This window comes from Oryza sativa, chromosome 5 (assembly GCF_034140825.1).
Source record: "Oryza sativa Japonica Group chromosome 5, ASM3414082v1".
In the NCBI taxonomy this organism is placed as follows: domain Eukaryota; kingdom Viridiplantae; phylum Streptophyta; class Magnoliopsida; order Poales; family Poaceae; genus Oryza; species Oryza sativa.
The window spans coordinates 17,709,789-17,729,645 of NC_089039.1; the positions used below are offsets into that span (position 1 = coordinate 17,709,789).

General features: G+C 41.4%; 2 protein-coding genes and 1 pseudogene across 3 annotated transcripts; 1 reads left to right on the top strand and 2 right to left on the bottom strand.

Moving 5' to 3' along the window:
* Positions 1-5,317: 5,317 nt before the first annotated feature.
* Positions 5,318-12,432, top strand: LOC107276029 (putative beta-glucosidase 23; annotated as a pseudogene).
* On the bottom strand, positions 12,177-14,139 carry LOC4338562 (uncharacterized). Of its 2 annotated transcripts, none has more exons than XM_015782807.3 (6): positions 13,712-14,139; positions 13,539-13,608; positions 13,152-13,261; positions 12,803-12,878; positions 12,554-12,635; positions 12,177-12,431 (listed from the first exon to the last, which is right to left on the bottom strand). In XM_015782807.3, the coding sequence occupies exons 1-5, from the start codon at positions 14,041-14,043 to the stop codon at positions 12,585-12,587; spliced, it is 639 nt and encodes a 212-aa protein (XP_015638293.1). In that variant the 5' UTR covers positions 14,044-14,139; the 3' UTR covers positions 12,177-12,431; positions 12,554-12,584. The 2 variants fall into 2 exon arrangements, with proteins under 2 accessions (XP_015638293.1, XP_015638294.1); XM_015782808.3 differs by having other exon boundaries at positions 12,803-12,875; positions 13,712-14,122.
* A 3,251-nt stretch (positions 14,140-17,390) lies between these two features.
* Positions 17,391-19,630, bottom strand: LOC4338563 (PHD finger-like domain-containing protein 5A). The gene is made up of 2 exons (XM_015782430.3): positions 19,485-19,630; positions 17,391-18,006 (listed from the first exon to the last, which is right to left on the bottom strand). Exon 2 carries the CDS (start codon positions 17,987-17,989, stop codon positions 17,657-17,659), a length of 333 nt encoding a protein of 110 aa, XP_015637916.1. The 5' UTR covers positions 17,990-18,006; positions 19,485-19,630; the 3' UTR covers positions 17,391-17,656.
* Between the last annotated feature and the right edge of the window lie 227 nt (positions 19,631-19,857).

Below are 19,857 nucleotides of genomic sequence, written 5' to 3' on the forward strand. Positions count from 1 at the left end.
CAGGCCGGCGCTTGGCGCGGCGGCGTGGCGGTGGCGGCGTGGCGACGGCGGCGGCGGCGTGGCGTTGCATGCGGCGGCGAAGGCGGCGGCGTTGCGCGCGCGGCGGCGAAGGCGGCGGCGTGGTGTGCCGGCGGCGGCGTGGCGCGGCGTCGTCGTGGCGCGGCGTCTCGTGGCGGGCGGCGCGACGGAGAGAGAGATCGAGATCGGAGATCGATGAAGGGAGAGGCGGCGGCGGCTCTCACCCCAGAGATGCGGCGGCGACGGAGGAGGCGGAGGCGGCGGCGAGGACGACGAGCTCGAGACGACGGCGAGATATGGCGGCGTCGGCGCGGGGATTTGCCCTAGGCAGTGGCGGCGAAGGAGAGAGGCCGAGAGAGATCGATCGGCTGAAAACGTTAAGTGTTGGTGGAGAAGACGAGGGCGCACCGGGAAAATATATACCCCCGGATCTTTACTCCCGGTTGATGAGAACAACCGGGACTAAAGATACTCTCGGTTCTCATCAACCGAGAGTAAAGATCTTTTCCCGCTATTTCCAAATTCTTTTTAAACCCGGTTAGGGTTAAGAACCGGGACTAAAGATTATAGCACTGCATATTATTTTCGCTTACATATGTGTTTCTAAAATAGAAGTTAATGCATTAACATTATTTAAAGTACAAAGATTAATGACAATTACTTCGAAAAATTATTTTTGTCTGTAATAAATTAAGTGGATAAATCGTAATAAGCAAATATATGACTTAAAATTAATAAAAATTCCAATAATCATATATACTTACCATATGAATGATATTATTAAATTGGTAAAAACTCTAATTAAGATATGTATGTACATACTGCATGATTTAAAATTAATAAAAATTGTAATCATCATATATACTTAGCGTAGGAATTATATTAAATTAAATGTTAAAAACTCTAATTAACATATGTAAATGCCACATGCATGATTTAAACCTTTTAAAAATTCGAATAGTCATATATAAGTAGCATATGAAAGATAGTAAATTAAATTGTGAAAAACTCTAATTAACATCTGTAAATGCCACATGAATGATTTAATACTTTTAAAAATTCTCTAGTCAATTATAATTAGCATATGAATGATAGTCAATTAAATGTAGCATATGAATGATAGTAAATTATGCCATACATCAATTGATTTATATGGATAATCAATACATCCAAAATAGTTTACATCGTGTACACAATAATTACGGCATTACATCGGCGGTGACGGTTGACCGCACGTACTTTCTCCTCACTATTGTTCCCTCCTTATGATCGCTGCGTGAGTAAAGGGTGTCTTCATTTGATAGGAGGATGCTAGGGTCAATCGTCACCGTGAAAGGGGGTTGCCCATCCAACTGATCGTAATCCTCGTCAGTCTTGTTCTCAACTCCGACGATTTTTCTTTTGCCTGGGAGAACCACTTGACGCTTAGGCTCGTCAGGCCCTCTGCCCTTCTTTCCTTTGCTAGACATGTCCTTCACGAAAAAGACTTGTGTTACATCATTGGCAAGGACAAAAGGTTCGTCCGAGTATCCAACCTTGTTAAGGTCAACAGTTGTCATACCACTGTCATCAATCATTACACCTCCACCAGTCAACCTAACCCATTGGCACCGGAACAGAGGAACCTTGAGAGGACCATAGTCAAGTTCCCATATATCCTCGATGGCACCGTAATACGTGGCAGTTGTTCCATCGTGTCCCATGGCATCGACACGAATAGCGCTGTTTTGGTTCGTGCTCTTCATGTCTTGAGCTCTCGTGTAGAATGTGTACCCATTGATCTCATATCCCTGGAATGTCGCGATCGACCCAGACGGTCCCCTCGCCAGGAAGGCAAGTTGTTGGTTGATCTCCGGCGTGCCCATGAGATGTTGTCGTAGCCACGTGGGGAAAGTATCAATGTGATGACGTGTAATCCATGCATCGGACTTACCGATGTTCCTGGCGCGAACTAGAGCCAAGTGCTCCTCGATGTAAGGAGCTACCAATGAAGAGTGTTGCAGAACAGTGAAATGGGCTTTACGGAATAAATTGTTGTCTACCGTCATTATTGCTTTCCTTCCGAGAGTTCCCTTTCCCCGTAGTCTCCCTTCATGGCGTGATTCAGGTACCCCGATTGGGCGAAGGTCTTCGATAAATTCTACGCAAAATTCGATGACCTCCTCTGTTCCATAACCCTTGGCGATGCTTGCCTCTGGACGAGCACGGTTACGAACATACTTCTTCAGAACGCCCATGTACCTCTCGAAAGGAAACATGTTGTGTAGGTACACAGGCCCGAGAATACGGATCTCTTTCACAAGGTGACAAAGCAGATGCGTCATTATATTGAAAAATGAAGGTGGAAATATCAACTCAAAACTGACGAGACATTGCACCACTTCATTCTGAAGGGCTTCTAATCTATCCGGATCGATGACCTTCTGCGAAATTGCATTCATGAATGCACATAGCTTTGTTATTGTTGCCCGGATATTGTCTGGAAGGATACCCCTTATTACAACTGGTAGCAGTTGTGTCATCAACATGTGACAGTCATGAGACTTTAGGTTTGTGAACTTCTTCTCCTTCGTGCTTATTATTCGCTTGATATTCGTGGAGTATCCAGACGGTACCTTTATGCTCTCCAAGCATTCAAACATACTTTCCTTCTCTGCCTTGCTAAGAATGTAGCTAGCTGGACTCAAGTAATGGCTTCCTTTCTCCTTTGGTTCCGGGTGAAGGTCGCCGCGTTGTTCCATATGCTTCAGATCATTACGTGCTTCCAGTGTATCTTTCGACTTTCCGTATACACCTAGGAAGCCAAGAAGGTTTACGCAAAGGTTCTTAGTGAGGTGCATCACGTCGATTGCGTGGCGTACGTCCAAGAATTCCCAATATGGTAACTCCCAAAATATAGAGTTCTTTTTCCACATCGCCGCGTGACCATCTCCGCTCTCTATAGGCTGGCTTCCAGGCCCCTTTCCGAACACTACTTTAAGATCTTTAACCATAGCAAACACTGTTTTCCCGCTGCGATGTTTAGGCTTCGTACGGTGGTCGGCCTTATGTTCGAAGTGCTTGCCTTTCTTCCGTACCGGGTGGTTTGCTGCAAGGAATCGACGATGACCCATTTATACAACCTTCCTACAGTGCTTAAGATACGTACTTTCTGTTTCATCCATATAGTGAGTGCAAGCCTTGTACCCCTTGTTGGACTGTCCGGATAGGTTGCTAAGTGCAGGCCAATCGTTGATGGTTACGAACAGCAGCGCTCGTAGGTTAAACTCCTCCTGTTTGTCCTCGTCCCACACGGGGACACCTTCCTTCTTCCACAATTGTTTAAGATCTTCGACCAGTGGTCTTAGGTACACATCGATGTCGTTACCAGGTTGCTTGGGGCTTGAATAATAATCGGCATCATTATGTACTTCCTCTTCATGCATAGCCAGGGGGGAGGTTGTAGATATACATCGTAACGGGCCAAGTGCTATAGCCGCTGCTCATCTCTCCAAAAGGATTCATGCCATCCGTACTCAAACCAAACCGTATGTTTCGTGCGTCCTTTCCAAATTCTTTAAATTTTCTGTCGATGTTTCGCCACTGCGAACCATCGGCGGGGTGTCTCAGCATCCCGTCCTGTTGACGCTCTTCAGCGTGCCATCGCAACATTCTAGCATTCCCCTTGTTCCTGAACAAACGCCTTAGCCGTGGTATTATAGGGAAATACCACATCACCTTAGCAGGAATTCTCTTCTTTGTTAGCTGCCCGTCAACTTCTCCTGGATCGTCTCGTCTAATCTTGTATCGTAGTGCTTTGCAAACAGGGCATTCTTCTAGGTTCTCATACTCCTCACCGCGATATAGGATACAATCGTTCGGACATGCGTGAATCTTATGAACTTCCAGTCCTAACGGGCAGACTATCTTCTTAGCCTCATACGTTGTCTCGGGCAATTTGTTTCCCCCCGGAAGAATGTTCTTGACGAGTTTCAATAAATCGCCAAATGCCTTGTCACAAACCCCATTTTTTGCCTTCCATTGCAAGAACTCTAGAGTGGTATCTAACTTTTTGTGCCCCTGCTCGCAACCTGGGTACAACGAAGTTCTGTGGTCCTCCAACATCTTGTCCAATTTATGGGCCTCCTTTTCACTTTCGCAGTCCTCCCTGGCGTCCTGCAACATCTGACCAAGATCATCCGCAACGTCGTTACCATCAGCAGCTATTTCCTCCTCGCCCGTTTGATTTTCTTCAAATCCAACATACTGAGCAAAGTCCAGAATATTGTCGTCTTCCACTTCATCTTCTTCCATTTCAACACCTTGCTCTCCGTGGGATGTCCAACAATTATAGCTTGGCATGAACCCCGACTCAAACAAGTGGAAATGAATAGTCCTGGATGCAGAATACTCCTTCTGATTCTTACACTTATTGCATGGACAACAAATAAAACCCCTTTGCCTGTTAGCTTCGGCCACTCTCAAAAAATAGTGCATGCCGTCAATAAACTCTTTGGACCGCCGGTCAGCGTACATCCATTGCCGATCCATCTACATGAGTCAAAAAAAACCGTACACAAATAATTATTCTTACAATAATGACAGTCATACAATAATTATAAGATATCTTTATTCATACAAAAAATCATAAAATATTACACCAAATAATTCTTAAAAACTATTTGTAAAGTTTTAAACTAATTTTAATGTGTTTTACTTCTTTTAATTTTCATTTTAGTTTGTTTTCTATTATTTAAGATTAACTTTCACTAGAGTTTTCCTTCTCAACTATTTTATAAAACCTTGTTTAGCAAATGAACTAAATTTCTATATATTCTTTCTTCCCCACACACATTTTCTCTCTCATCAACTTACAACTAAATTTTGGAGACAAAAAAAGTGTGCAAAACATAGGTGCAAATGTAGTATGACAAAAAAACATTGGAGGATGAAGTTGTAAACCTTTTAGGCACCTCCGATTTATATGTAATCACCAAAATAAATTCAATAGAAATTTTGGCATGACCTCTCCTCTTTTTTGAAGAAATTTTGAAGCTTGCTCGGGCAGCTGGAGGAGGAAGAAGACATATATACATGCCCTGACAGCATTCGAACCGGGACTAAAGATGATCTTTAGTCCCGGTTGGTGTTACCAACCAGGACTAAAGATCAAATATGTCCGTTACCCTTTTAAACCGGGACTAAAGATCATCTTTAGCCCCGGTTTTTATTGTATGCGGGACTATTGTGGAAATCGGCCGGCCGACGAAAGATAGTTTCTCCACCAGTGAGAGGAGGTAATTAATACTATACCTTTGCCATGGCTGCCTGCACCTCCTCGCTCGTCTCTCTCCTGCTGCTGCTGCTGCTGCTGCTTCTCTTGCTCGTCGCCGGCGAGGCGACGGCGGAGGCAGCTCTCAACTTCACGAGGCAGGATTTCCCCGGGGGTCTTCGGCGCCGGCACATCTGCTTACCAGGTATGTTAATTAGGGAGTATACACATTAACATGACGAAGCTTAATTAATTTTCATATATGATATATTTACATATATATATAGGATTTAGGGACGCAGATTCAATAACATTCCCCCGTGACATTGAGTCACTGACATGTGGGACCCACATGTGTCTGGATCCACGTGGGTCCCACACGTCAGTGACTCAATGTCACGGGGAATGTCACCGGCGCAATGTCATCGAATCCCAATCCAGATTTAGACGGACTGTACGTAGTGTATAACTATATATGCCATTAATTGATTTTCTGAGACCGCGGATATACTCATCGTTTTAATTGTACATGACTTTGGATCAGTCAACCATTGAGTTTTTGTAAAAAAAAAAAAAAAGTTTTTATTGCTTGGAGCCTTGGTTCTTAATTAGCTGTGCATAAATGTATGTAGTTTTTGCTTCCTATTTTTTTTATTACAGTATGAGGGGGCTACCGGTGAAGACGGAAGGACCCCAAGCATCTGGGACACTTTTACTCATTCAGGTAATCGATCTTAATTTCATCCATTATTACTAATTAAATCACTACTTGTAAGTTCATGTAGCGAATGCATATACAATTGAGATCCAGTACTGCAGAGGACCTGCATCCATGCATATATGATCAAGCTACCTAGCTACTAATCTCTACTCTTCTCTCCCATAAAAAAACAAATCTAATATGGCATGTGGCACATGTTAGTAATACGAATGATAGACTCTATTAGAATGTGTCGTATCCCGTAATAGGTCTGTCTTTTATGGGATGGGAGAGTAAGTTACATGATCAAGAAAATTCATATATGTGTCCAACAGAAAGTTTATATTTTCTATGGTCCCAAACATAAAGGTAATTGTAGCTCCTCAAAGTCGTTTTGAGCATGAGGTCACTTTGAAACATAAGATATGAAAAACGTGAGAACAGAAAAAACGAAGGCATCGAAGTATCAAAGAAAGAATTAAGCCAAAGTAAAGTTTTCAAGAGTTTTGTTCTCTTACTTATTTTCATATGGAATTGATTGTAGGAATGCAATTCTATGCAAAATTTCATACTTTCTTCATATATATGAATCAAAGTGGCCTACAGGATCCTAAGAAAATTGAATCCTCCAAAATCCTTTGTCAATCCTCCATTTCAAAGGTTCCCTATGTTGTTTTAGAACTTTTAGTTATTTTTTTATCATATTTTCTTTCATGTTTACCCTTCTCAAATAAATGCTTCTCCTCGCACAAGCCAATGGTTTACATTTCCTATTAGTTAAAATTTAGGGCAACTATAATTTGAGTCAATTTTCTTAATTGTTATGTACAAGCCTAAAACCTCCTCTATTTGGAATCATAGGGAGTGCGCTACATCGATCTTTGAGATTTTCCGACCATCTGGTTGTGATATTTGCAGGGAGGATGGCGGACAATAGCACTGGTGATCGGGCTGCCGCCGGATACCACAAATACAAGGTAGGCAGAAGGCATGCACAGTGTACAGCACATCACATTGATGCACAATCGATAAGCTCAAAATGTTGTTAGGTTTTAATTTGGTTGGCACGGGTAAATCTGGATAGAGGGGTTGATTATGTCTAATTCAATACTAGAACAATATACTTTAAGACGGAAGGAGTAGTTTGTAATTTTAAATGCCGTGTGTTTGTTCTGGGATTTGATGAATTCTCTGACCCAATCAGATGCGTAGTTACCTAGCAGTATTGGATATGGATATCAATCGACTCTTTCTTTTTCAATAAGATAATGGCTCGCATATTTGTTTTTAACATTAAACCCACACAAAGCGCCTACAACACACTCACATATGCTTAATGCACATTTAAAAAGATGGAGAGACCAGCCAGAAGTAACAACGGAATCGTATGCTTGAAATAAATTTTGCCAAGCAGTACTAATCAAAATATATACTAATTGGAAGTATATATCTGAATTTTTCAGGAGGATGTTAAGTTGATGAGTGATACTGGATTGGAGGCCTACAGGTTCTCCATCTCTTGGTCTAGGCTTATTCCGAGTAAGAAAATATATACTAACCGCAATTAACTTGGGGAACTTGCAAAAAAATGCGTCTGGCCCTTACTGTTAAGTAATTTTAACTTTTAATCTATGGTTTCTATGATCACACAGGAGGAAGAGGACCCATCAATCCTAAAGGACTCGAGTACTACAATGACCTGATAGATAAGCTAGTCAAAAGGGGTAACTCTGAACAGATAGTGCTGTATTTCTAGGATTTTTGTGATATCAGACTGGATTTTAGGATTTAAGTCCCTCTGTTTATGATCATAAGAGAAAAAACAGAATTTTCTGGTTTACTTGATTTTTCTTCAACATATCTTTACCATATATAATTTTTTCAGTTCATATAAATTAACAACGGAATAGTATGCTCAAAAATTATTTTTTAATTCAAATTATCTCCCCAATTTTCTTCAGAAATTATGGTGCCCTTGAAGTTTTTTTAAAGCTGTTAGTGAAGGGACCACCTATATATTTGTCGACAAATTTTCTCCTAAAAATTTGACAGATGTAATTATAGTACAATCGTAGTGTAATTACACTGTAATTTGCATGTAACTACAGTGTAACTTATATGTAAGTTTCACGTAATTTTGAATCGCTAGATCTATTACAAGATTTGTTTTGGTGAGGAACAAAAAAAATTACAGCACACATATATGTGAAAGAATTTGTTCCCACAACCTCCATTTTACCGAAATAACATGTTATGGAGAGATTTTTGAAAGTTACATACAATTTACATTATAGTTACAGTGTAATTACACTACGATTGTGCTGTAATTACATCTGTCAAATTTTTGGGGGAAAATTTGTCGATAAATATATAGCAAAATTGTTAGTGAAACATTGTAATAGCTCCATATTTAAATATAGACTTTGTTGATTTTATTGGGTCTTTAGTATGTAACTTTGACATCTATTTTTCTATTAGAATATAAGAATAATTTGTAACAAAATTATAATATTCTAAAGTGCTTATAAAGAAAAATCTACGCATACAACTTTTATTTTTTTTTCAATCTTAATATTTCGAGAATTGTTGATAGATAAAATTTCAAAAGTTCGACAGAATAATATCGTATATTTATATATCACTCAATCCATTCTTGGTGGTTTCCTGCTAAACTCTAAGGTGCACAAATCTTTTGCGCAATCCCTAAGAAAGGAGAAATTTGTGATTGTTCTATGGGGATTGAGATACATGTGACTCTCTACCACCTCGATTTCCCTCAAGCTCTTCAAGATGAGTACAATGGCTGGCTCAGCCCAAGGATCATGTAAGATATACACTTCGATCTTTGATCAACCCCCCGATGATGATCACCACCCAGCTCTGATGAGCTGAGGCTCTGAAATTGTAATAACTTGGAGAAAAAAAAATTGTGCAGTGAGGATTTCACGGCGTATGCGGACGTGTGCTTCAGGGAGTTCGGCGACCTGGTGAGGCACTGGACCACCGTGGGCGAGCCCAACGTGCTGTCCATCGCCGGCTACGACAGCGGTGTCATCCCGCCGTGCCGCTGCTCGCCGCCGTTCGGGACCAGCTGCGCCGCCGGCGACTCCACCGTGGAGCCGTACTTCGCCGCACACAACTCCATCTTGGCTCATGCCTCCGCTGTCAGGCTGTACTGGGACAAGTACCAGGTGAGTGAACGAGTGAGCAAAAACATTTCGGAATGTAATTAAGAACATTCATGGGGGACCGAAATTTTCTGAATTTTGGAACTTACGATGGAAAAATTTTGAAATTTGAATAAATTTCTACTGAATTTAAACCAACTTTTCAAAATGCTAAATTTTGAACAGCTATTTTTTTTTGCCAAATCTGAGCATTCATTTTACTAAATTTATAAATTTAGATATCACTTGCCTGAAACACATCCTACCGCTATACCTGAAAGAAAAACGTCCAAATAACCCTCCTAAATTTTGATTGAAAATCTATCTAGCATCCCGAAGTTTTAAATTGGACATTCAACTTTTAAAGTTTACAATACCATTCAATGCCCTCTAAGTTGGTTTTATAAAGTCGTTTTTATTTAATTTGCATATAAGTTGGCTGAGTTTTTATCATGTAACATACGCATTGCACATATGTTAAAATTTTCACTTAAATCTTTTCTTTTACCTCTTGTTTGCTCGTATTTAGAAGAAAAGTACCAGCGTAACAATAGTATGACATCACTGTATAAATTGACAACCTGCAATTGACGATACATATATTATATTAGTTATTTAAAGCCACTGGTTTAAGATCCCAAATATGCAAAACCACTATCTAAAACCATGTTAGAAGGTAATATGAACGGTATGTAAAGTTTAAGAGGTTGTATGTCCGATTTTAAAGCTCATGATTACATGAACTTCCATCCAAAATTTAGAAGGATATTTGGACTTTTTGCTACTTAAAATTTAGGGAATTTGAAGACCTGAACGCACAGCTGAACTCTGTTCAGATTTTCAGAACTGAAAGATAGCTCGAAAAGATCTGTGCAGATTGCTCTATTGTTACCAACATGCGTCAACGATTGCAGGCTAAGCAGAAGGGCGTCGTTGGCACGAACATCTACAGCTTCTGGCCCTATCCGCTCTCCCGCAGCTGTGCAGACATTGACGCAGTTCAGAGAGTATTGGACTTCACGATTGGTTGGTGAGTGATCCGTTTCTTTTACGTTCTTTTACTTCTTAAATTTGTTTAAAAAGAAAAATTGACCATATACAATTATATATACGATGAGATTTTTCATACAAAAGTTATATATGCAATGAGATTTTTTTTTTGGGGGGTGGGGGGGATTATATGCAATGAGATGATGAGGAGACTTGAAATTGACCATTCCTGATTAGGATACTGGACCCCTTGGTGTATGGAGACTACCCTGAAATCATGAAGAAGCAAGCCGGTTCCCGGATTCCATCCTTCACAAAAGAACAATCTGAGTTGATCCGTGGGAGTGCCGATTTCATTGGTATAAACCATTACAAATCGTTGTATGTTAGCGATGGATCGAACCGCGAAAAGGCAGGACTTCGGGATTATAATGCTGATATGGCTGCACACTTCAGAGGTACTGCTATCTCCGTCCCAAATTAAGTTCACTTTGAGATGGAGGGAATAAGTTTTAAGTTAACGGTGAAAGCTGGTTTACCATGTATGCCATATTACACCTATGAGAATCTGAGACTTGTGAATCGAGAGACATGACCCCTTTTTCACAAGTAAATAGTAGTGTTATATACTTCCATTATTTAAAAACACTCTAGGAAGTAGTACACAGTACACATGACACAATATGATTATTATCTATTCTAACTACTCGTTTGACTTTTTGTGTTTCAGTTTCAAGGAATGATACACCGAGCGATAAGGTATTTGATCCTTTTTTTCATGCTTTCAGTTGTCAAACTAAATATATACATATATGAATTATTTAATGGAGACAAATTTCATGAATGTTTCTTTTTTCCCTTCTGCAGAGGTACTAAATATTCTCATTTCATTTTTTTTGCGTTTTTGGTACAGTATGCCCCTTCCAAGATCCTAAGCGATCCGTAGGGGCTGCAATGTATGCTCGAATACCTCAAAGACACGTACGAGGGCATTCCTGTTTATGTTCAAGAAAATGGCAAGTTCTCAAACTCAATATCTATCCATGTACAGCCCAATGGTGTTCTTCAACAGCGACATATCGTTATTTGATTAAATGTGCATTACAGTAATTCAAAAGTATATGGTGCTTGCACTGTAAAGTTTGTATTGGAAGCTCTCTTGATTTGAGAAAAATCTATGCTGAAATATTTTTAAAGAATTTAAATTCTGCAGGAACTGAAACACCAATCTTTTACATTTATAACCAGTTTTACATTTTAGAAAGAATATATAGTCAGTAAAGAAATCTCCATTTATAATGTAAAACTGTGATTTCATTGACGTCTTTACTGATTTAAATTATCTTCTAAAAACAGTGTTTATCTATTTACCAAATTTTAGGTTTCGGGCAGTTCGATAAGGAGGATTCACTGAATGACACCGAAAGAGTGGAGTACTTGAGTAGCTACATGGGCGGCACATTAGCTGCACTAAGGTAAGTTATGTTCCTTTCAGAAACTTTAAAAGAACACTGGATTTTATCTGAACATATATATGGGTGTTTGTGCATATGCTGATGCAGGAATGGAGCCAATGTGAAGGGTTACTTTGTGTGGTCATTCCTGGATGTGTTCGAGCTGTTCGCAGGATATCATTCGCCATTCGGCCTGCACCATGTCGATTTTGAGGACCCCAGTTTGCCAAGGCAGCCAAAGCTCTCTGCTCAGTGGTACTCCAAGTTCTTGAGGAGTGAAATTGGAATAAACATAGAAAAAATGGTTAGTCCCGATGAACATGAACACGCTTATTATCAGTGAGCTTGTCAGCAGTGCATGATATTCAGTTGTTATCTTTCTCTTATTTAAAAAAAAAACTCTCTTTTCTGGTTTCCTAATAGTTAGCCATTGCTCACAGTCTGGTTTTTACTGATGGGTTATTTGGTTATATGTTCCTCAGTGGTAGATAATCATGTTCATGTTGTGATGACTCTTTACAGCTGAGCTGAAAATAATCAGATACTTATTGTAGTTAAAATCCTGTGAAATGCTAGTACTGTCTTCTAATCATGCCTGAATAAAAACCCACATCAATTTAGTAGCAAGCAAATTGAAATATCACAGTGATATGATTGTGCAAGTTTCACTCGTTCCAGATTGTGATAATTAGAGGAAGCTAAGACATGAACTAGACTGCTACAATTATTCAGCTTGACAGCATGATCCTCCTAAACCTTCAGGCTTATGCAAGTTAACCTTCTTGCTTTAGTAGATAGGCTTCCTTCCAACTTCCTGCTGAGCAGTTGACAGTTGACACCACGGATCAACACTGTAAATCGGAAGAGCAAGACATGAAAATGCAGAGACAGATCAGAGTGACAAATAAATAAATAAATAAATTTTGAATGAACTTTTGAGAAGAAACAATTTAGAGTTATGCACATATCATACCACCCCAAGTACTTGTTGCAGTACCATTCTCCTACATGTCGTCATGAGGAGGGAGCTTACTGTTACTGAACTCCTTGTCACTCTGAACAAACATCAAGAACAGAACAAAATGAAAATTTGAATATCAAACAGCACATGTAATGTTTGATGATATGGCTATTTACCCCGAAACTAACACAAGATAGAAGGCATGGCAGACCAAAAATTAACAAGGAAATCATGTGCAGAAAATTCAGAAGCAAAGATTACCTCGACATGAGACGGCTCCTCGCCGTGCTGCTTGGACTTGCCAGAGAAGACGTTGTGAACAAAGCCACCAATGCTGCTGAACCATCAGAAGCAAACTCAAACATCTCTCTCACACACACACAAAAAAAGAACAAAATACAAACAATCTCCAAATTTCAGTTCCACCCCCCCCACCCCCCCCCCCCCACCCCCCCCCCCCCCCCCCCCCCCCCAAAAAAAAAAAAAAAAAAACCTTGGACGGTAAAAAGAAGGGGGAAAAAGAGAGGTAGATTGAATTTGTCCCAAATTTTATCTTTGGCCAGTAAAAACTAAAAACTTTTTCAGTCCGAAAGCAAGTGAAGTGACATACTCGTCGTCGCCGTTGGCCTCTGCCCGGTGTCTCGCGTTCGCGGCGATGCGGTCCAGCATCCGGCTCCCCTCCTCGTCAACCTTCTCCCAGTAACCCGTCGGCTTCTCACCCTGCACAGAAACCGAGAATCAAACAGAAAACCATTACGAAATCACAGCGATTCATCCGTGTCAATCTCAAAATTAAAGACGCTTCAAACAACACCCTTCTGAAATCCAAGATCTAACCTTGCATTTTTCTTTTCTTTTTTTTTGCGCTTCAAACTATATTTATGGAGTGATATATAATTTTTCATTTTTTTTCTTGTAGTTATTTGAGTGACATGCAGACGTTCGTTCCCTCGAAAGTTTGAAATCCACCTCTCCTGAATGAAATCAAAGATCTCACCTCGCCGTCGTCGGTGCCTTGCCTGAGCAGGTCGGCGATGAACTCGTACGCGTCGCTGCCGAACTTGACGCTGCTCACTCGTCGTCGCCATGATGATCCAAGTCAAAAATCCTCCAAATCAAGAAACGCGCGGGAACGGGGATACGTACGGTGTAAGTGTAGCTCGATCGTACCTGTCGTCGCCGAAGGGGATACGGTGGCCGCCGCCGCCGCCCGCCGCCGAGGCTGAGGACGACGACGACTCGGCGTCGGCGGCCAAGCGGTCGAGCCACCGGCTCTCCTCGTCGTCGGCCACGCTCCACGAGGCCTTGACGTTGCCATGGCCAGGCAGGTTGAACTCGAACGTCCCTCCCGGCTGCTGCTGCTGCTGCTGGTGGCGCTCCTCCTCACCCGCCGCCGCCGCCGCCGCCACCACCACCACCGCCACGGCGGCGGCGGCGGCGAGGAGCAGGAGGCCGCGGGCGCGGCTGCGCCTTGCGCCGCGGCGAGCTGCCGGTCGAGCCATCCACTATTGCAGTCACAGCTTTCTTAATTTACTCTGTTGCTTACTACAAAATCAATCGCAACAATGCTTGCAAATTTGCAATCCATGGCTTCCTCTATATATAGAGAGAGACGGAGATATATATTCTTGTTTTGATTTTGCTATATATTTGTTGATAAGTTTTTTGCTAAAAATTTAACATATATAAATACACTATAATCCTAGTGTAATTATATATTTATATTATAACTTATATGTAACTATAATGTAATTTTGCACAGTTCAATTTGCTTTAAAATTTGTGAAACGGAGGTAGGAAAAAAATCACAAGTTCACAACCCACGCACATGTCAAGGGATTCGGTATCTTTACCTCCGTTTTCACGGAATTAGCATGCCATCTAGAGATTTTTAAAAGTTACGTATACACTATAATTACATTATAATTGTATTATATTCACATCTGTCAAATTTTTTATATAGCTAATTCCTCTTGTTTTTAACTGAGGATTAGTGGGCGGTTGAATTCCTATGATCATGTGTCATTATCTGAGAAATTGTACTAGCTGATCATGCAGTGTGTGCCTCTCAACTGTGAAAAAGAGGGTGGTGTACCTACCAACCACATCAAGCAGTTTTTGTTGAGACAGATGCATGTGCATTGCCCGGCGAAAAATGTGGCCGTATGCGTTAGAAACGACTTTGCAGTTGCAGAGTTGCATTTGCTTTCACTGCTAGTCCATGCTACTTCAAGCAGTGTCACTTTCTTGGATGAATTTAAAGCGTATACACATACATACAGCCATACAGGTATAGTGATCAGGGTGCAAAATTGGCAGCCTTTGCTGGAACTCACTAGCATGTGCACTTAAGTTGCAAAAAATACAAAAATACTCAACTTTCCCAATCGAATAAATGAGATAAATAAACATTACTACTTTAGAACCTCTTAAGCATAGTGCTTCATCAAGCATATCACTGCTTTAGGATTAATTAGAGCACCTCTTGCTCTACGTGGCTTTAAGACAAAATAGTTATCTTTTGATAAGCACCTGCATTGGAGATTTGGAGATGGCCTGACAATATCTCTGCATCTTTCCGTGCTTTCTTTCATGGCCATGGCTGAGACCGAACTGGAGTCGCTTGGATCACGAAATCATCAACCTGACACTGTCTTGATATCGCTGAGCAGAGAGATATTTGCTGAGCATGGATGATCAGAGAGGAGCAGAGATGATAGCCACATGCGTTGACTCTGCATGTCCATGCATGCATACAGGCCATTGGAGCCAGCACCGATCAACTTACCAATCATTCCCAAATAACAATTTCATCTCCTCTTTATACATTGATTAATTAGGATAAGTCAGGTTGGCATAAGTCAAAAGTAAATGCCATGGACACATGCATGATCATATCCCTGGCAAGATATATCATCCACAGCAGAAAGTCGCAGAGACCAATTGTAGAGCCCTGCCATTGTTCAAAACAAGGTGGCCGTTTTACCATGACATATGAGGATGGCCCATCGTTGATTTGATCATATTCCTGCAAGCCACATCTTCAAATCATTTTGACCGCGGATATGTTCAACACGGCGATATCTTTCACAAAGGGGACAAAAAGGAAATACAACCTGATGAAGACATGTCACAGATTATCTGAGAGAATGAAGACGTGTCACTTCACCTATGCAATCCACTTTAAGGAAACATATACGTGATTTTTCAACGAGATTGTATGTTGCTCAGTTGTTGTCTACTACAACATGTGTTAAAAGGACGCGTTCACGGAGGGTGTAAGTGTCGCGTTGCATGTGCAGTGATGTGTATGCGTGTCATAAAAAAAATGTGGCATTTGAATAAATGTTCTATCCTTGGTTCTATCTGTTGGCGGAATAAATCGTGTCCGTCGTGTGGGCTGGATTCGTTTGTGGGCCAAATTCATTCGACCGCCAAATTTGGTGATGATGATTAACCAGGCTGATTTTAGTGGTGGCCTACCAGTGGGCCGAATTAATTGAACAGAAGTATCTGGGCCGAATTCACTGATAGACTGAATTAGTTGGTTGGTAATAGGTGGGCTTAATTCGCTCGGGCCTGAATTCGTTGACTGGAACTAAGTGGGCTTAATTCGTTCGTGGATATCGGTGGACTTCAGCCTTTAAGGTGATTTATACGTGCATATGCTCTGCGTCCCAAAATCAAAATTTATCTCAAAATATAATAACTTATTTATCTATATTTTCTTTTTTTTTTTGACTGAAGAAGGTAGAGCACGCTCCACCTTGCAATCATTTCATTAATAGAAATGAGGTTTTCAGGTTACAAGTTAGAGGTTATAGTTAACCTAGAACAGAAAGGGAAAAAAACGATAAGGAAGAAGAGAAGAAACAAAAACAAAAAGAAAAGAGAACTGGGGGGGGGGGGGGTGGATTTACAAAGATATAAACAAGGGTTCTTATATGTGGTACTGGTACACCAGGATTGAATTTTCTGCCTGTTTGATTTATTGGTTCTCATGCTCCAAAGATCAAGGGTGTCTCAGACTTGTTGTGTGATGTGCTGTAGGTTGTCAAGCTGACCTTCAAACACTCTGTTGTTGCGGGATTTCCATAGCGTGTAGGTGCAAGCAGCGAACCAAATTGGTTCTATTCCTTTTGAAGACCGATTGCTATCTATGATTGCTTGAAGAAAAGCCGAGCTTGATTCTAAGTTGTTGGCCAACTGCAGTAAGTTTAGTTTTTTCATCTATATTTTCTTACGACCTTTCATCATTTAAGTTTCATATCTATCTTATTTTCTCAACCAATCGTAACATTTCCTCATTTAGTTTCATCAACTTTCTACTCGTGTCCAATTCTAAAACTTCTTATATCACGGACACATTAGTACTTTGCCTTTGCAAATTGCACGGTTGTAACGTACTCCCTTTGTCCAAAAAAAACCCAACCTCGTACTAGATCCCATCCTTCGTCCTATATCCCAACCTCGTACTAGATCCCATCCTTCGTACTATATCCCATCCTAGTATGAGGTTGGGTTTTTTTGGATGGAACTACGATGCGTCCCATCCTAGTACGAGGTTAGTTTTTTTTTTTTTTTGGATGGAAGGGGTACGTGTTTGTTGGTGCCTTGGTGGGTCCAAAAAATAATAAGACGCCCCTGGGAAACATTTTTCAGGCGCATAACGGTGTAACATGAGGCAAGAAGGCCAGCTTGCTCTGCATCTCTCAGGGCAATGTCACTGCAGAAAAATATACCAACGGATGTGGGCATGTGGCATTCTAGACTTGTACTATTATTGTTTTCCCCAGCTGACAACCATATATCAGGTCGTTCGAACAGCTAATGCATAGTATACACAATATAAGACTAAAATGTACTCCATATCTCAGTTCGCATTTCATGTCAACAATCATAGTCATTAACATCAGGTACCTACTGCATAAGTGCAAATGCAGACTTGAGAATGTAGACCATTTCATACAAGTAACATTACAGCAAACATCAGCGATGCTATCTCATATTAGTATCAAAGCAGACCATGAATACAAAGCTGTTGACTTAGCAGTTATATCCGTGCAACAAAAATCACAGCGAGACCAGAAGGACCAGACAAATCCACCTTCCTGATCATCTCTTCTTAAAACCATATTTCTTGCGCTCATAGAAGAGATCGGTCTTGGCGCTTCCAAGGTTGACAATCTTAGGACATCCATCTCGGTCCTTTTCTTGCTGAGTGCACTCCTTGCAGTAGTAAGCATCTGAGATGCCAACCCCTCCACAGATAACACACCTTCCCTGGAAGGATCCATAGTTGCACTCATCACAGACCCGAACAAGCGTACACGGGCGCACGTAGGAGTCACAGATGACACACTTGCCATCACATTTCTCACATAAACGACCAATCGCAATGCCAGGCTGCTTCCTGCACATGATGAGATCAGGATGATGCTTTGCCATGGCTGTCAAATGCTAACCTGCAGAACCATAACAGAGTGCAAATATAGATTAATGCTGGTAATAAGTCAGTCAGGAATAACAAGCAATACTGACTACAGACTTTCAAGTGTATAATTTAATAGGCACATCAATCAAACAGCACAATTTCTAAAAAAAAAAAAAAATTCAAGACACATGGTTGAACAAATGGGTTACTGACTTACTGGTACTGCTAGACCACAAAGGAAAATACATCCATATTGCTATTCAGCTATTGGTTTAAAGACTCTTATGATCTCTGCATGTAATACCCCAAGAGATTACGGACTTTCCAGTGGAAAATTTAACATGCACATCAATTGATCGGAACAATTTAAAGAAAAAAAATCAAGACGCATGGTTGAGCAAATGGGTTACTAACTCATGGCTCCCATCGGTTGCCCATTTGGCCAAAATGGCTTATTTGGCTTATTAGAAAATTAAAATTAATTTATAAGTAAAACTTTTGTAGATTTGTTCGTAGCGACTTAAAAGCCAACATTAACAAAAATTACGTTAAAAGCATTTCAAAATCAACTTCAAAATCAAGTTCAAAAATTCAAATTTTAGCTTATTCTTTGGCTGTTTAGGCCAAACGATGGGGCTATTATTGGTACTGATAGACCACAAAGGATCACTTCATTTTGCTAGACCTAAAGACAGAATGCTCATGCAGCTAACGACCCCAAAGAGTGTGGAGGTATTGAAAGAAGTTGATGCTCAGGGCCAGAAAGAGATGGAGGTGGCTGGTGATGCCTAATGACCCAGAGGCCGGGGCTACCACCTGACTGGAAACAAGGGATTGAAGGCTGGAGATGGCTTGAACTAAACAGTATGTTATTGCCTAACCTTGCAACCGCACTAACAAAGATTACTCAGAACAGAATAGAGATGCCGGCTACGATTTGGGTAGGAGCAATCAGCAACACTTTGAAGCACTGGTAGCAGTTCATTATCGAATTAACAAGCTATGCAAGCAACAGCGTGTGTCAGTGCTTCTTCCCCCCCACCATCTCAAACCTTCGTAATATTTGCAATTTATAATTTATCATGTCTGGTTGTAGCTAGAACTTACTAATTCACATGAAGAAATTTAAGCACGCATCTACAGACTGCAGAGTAGAGATGCTAAATTATCGAAGCGCTACAGCTCTTACTTCTATAGCGCATCAGTGAGCAGGATTCTTGGCACAATCTCTCTAAAACCCAACCTAATTCAAACATCCAAAAATATATATATAACGCACGAAGCCTCAATGCAAAGATATTTGCCGCCCGCATGCCAAGTTCCCCTACCCCCGCCCGCACTAACACATCATCGGAAGGCAGTGCGGATCTAGGGTTTGGTACCGGTGGCGGTGGTGCTCGGCGTCTTCGGCTGGGAACAACGGGACGCCGCCGGGATGAGGCGAAGATGCCAGCGGCGCGGTGGCGTCCGGAGGAGGAAGAGAGGATGGGGGAGGGAGGTCGTGCGTACCTGGGGATGGAGGGAGTGGGGACTTGGCGAAGCTGCGAGGCCGCTCGCCGCCGCCGCCGGGGAACCGGGGGAGAGAGGATGATGCTGCGGGGAGGAAGAGGCGAGGCGAGGCGGCCGGCGGCGAAGAAGAAGTGGGGTTTCGCGGCGGCGCGACCTCGCGACGCGTTGTGTCCTTTAATTGCTCCGCGAGAAGGAGAGTGGGGGAATCGCGAGGGAGCGAGAGGGGTCCCGAACTCGCGACGGTGAGATTTGGACTTTGGAGACGAAGGCCCGATTCCTTTACTTTTTCCTTTCTCGGAGCTTTGATTGCTACTAACTATCCTATCTTCGTTGATTTTTATCACATGTTTAGGGCTCCTTTAATTCAGAGGAA

Bases quoted from the DNA above. Each gene is read 5' to 3' on its own strand.
- LOC4338562 (XM_015782807.3), bottom strand. From the start codon at position 14,043: ATGGCTCGACCGGCAGCTCGCCGCGGCGCAAGGCGCAGCCGCGCCCGC. The intron at 13,609-13,711 runs GTACGATCGAGC...ACGAGTGAGCAG, and splicing joins ATCCCCTTCGGCGACGACAG to CGTCAAGTTCGGCAGCGACG. The intron at 13,262-13,538 runs GTGAGATCTTTG...GTTTCTGTGCAG, and splicing joins AAGGCACCGACGACGGCGAG to GGTGAGAAGCCGACGGGTTA.
- LOC4338563 (XM_015782430.3), bottom strand. From the start codon at position 17,989: ATGGCAAAGCATCATCCTGATCTCATCATGTGCAGGAAGCAGCCTGGC.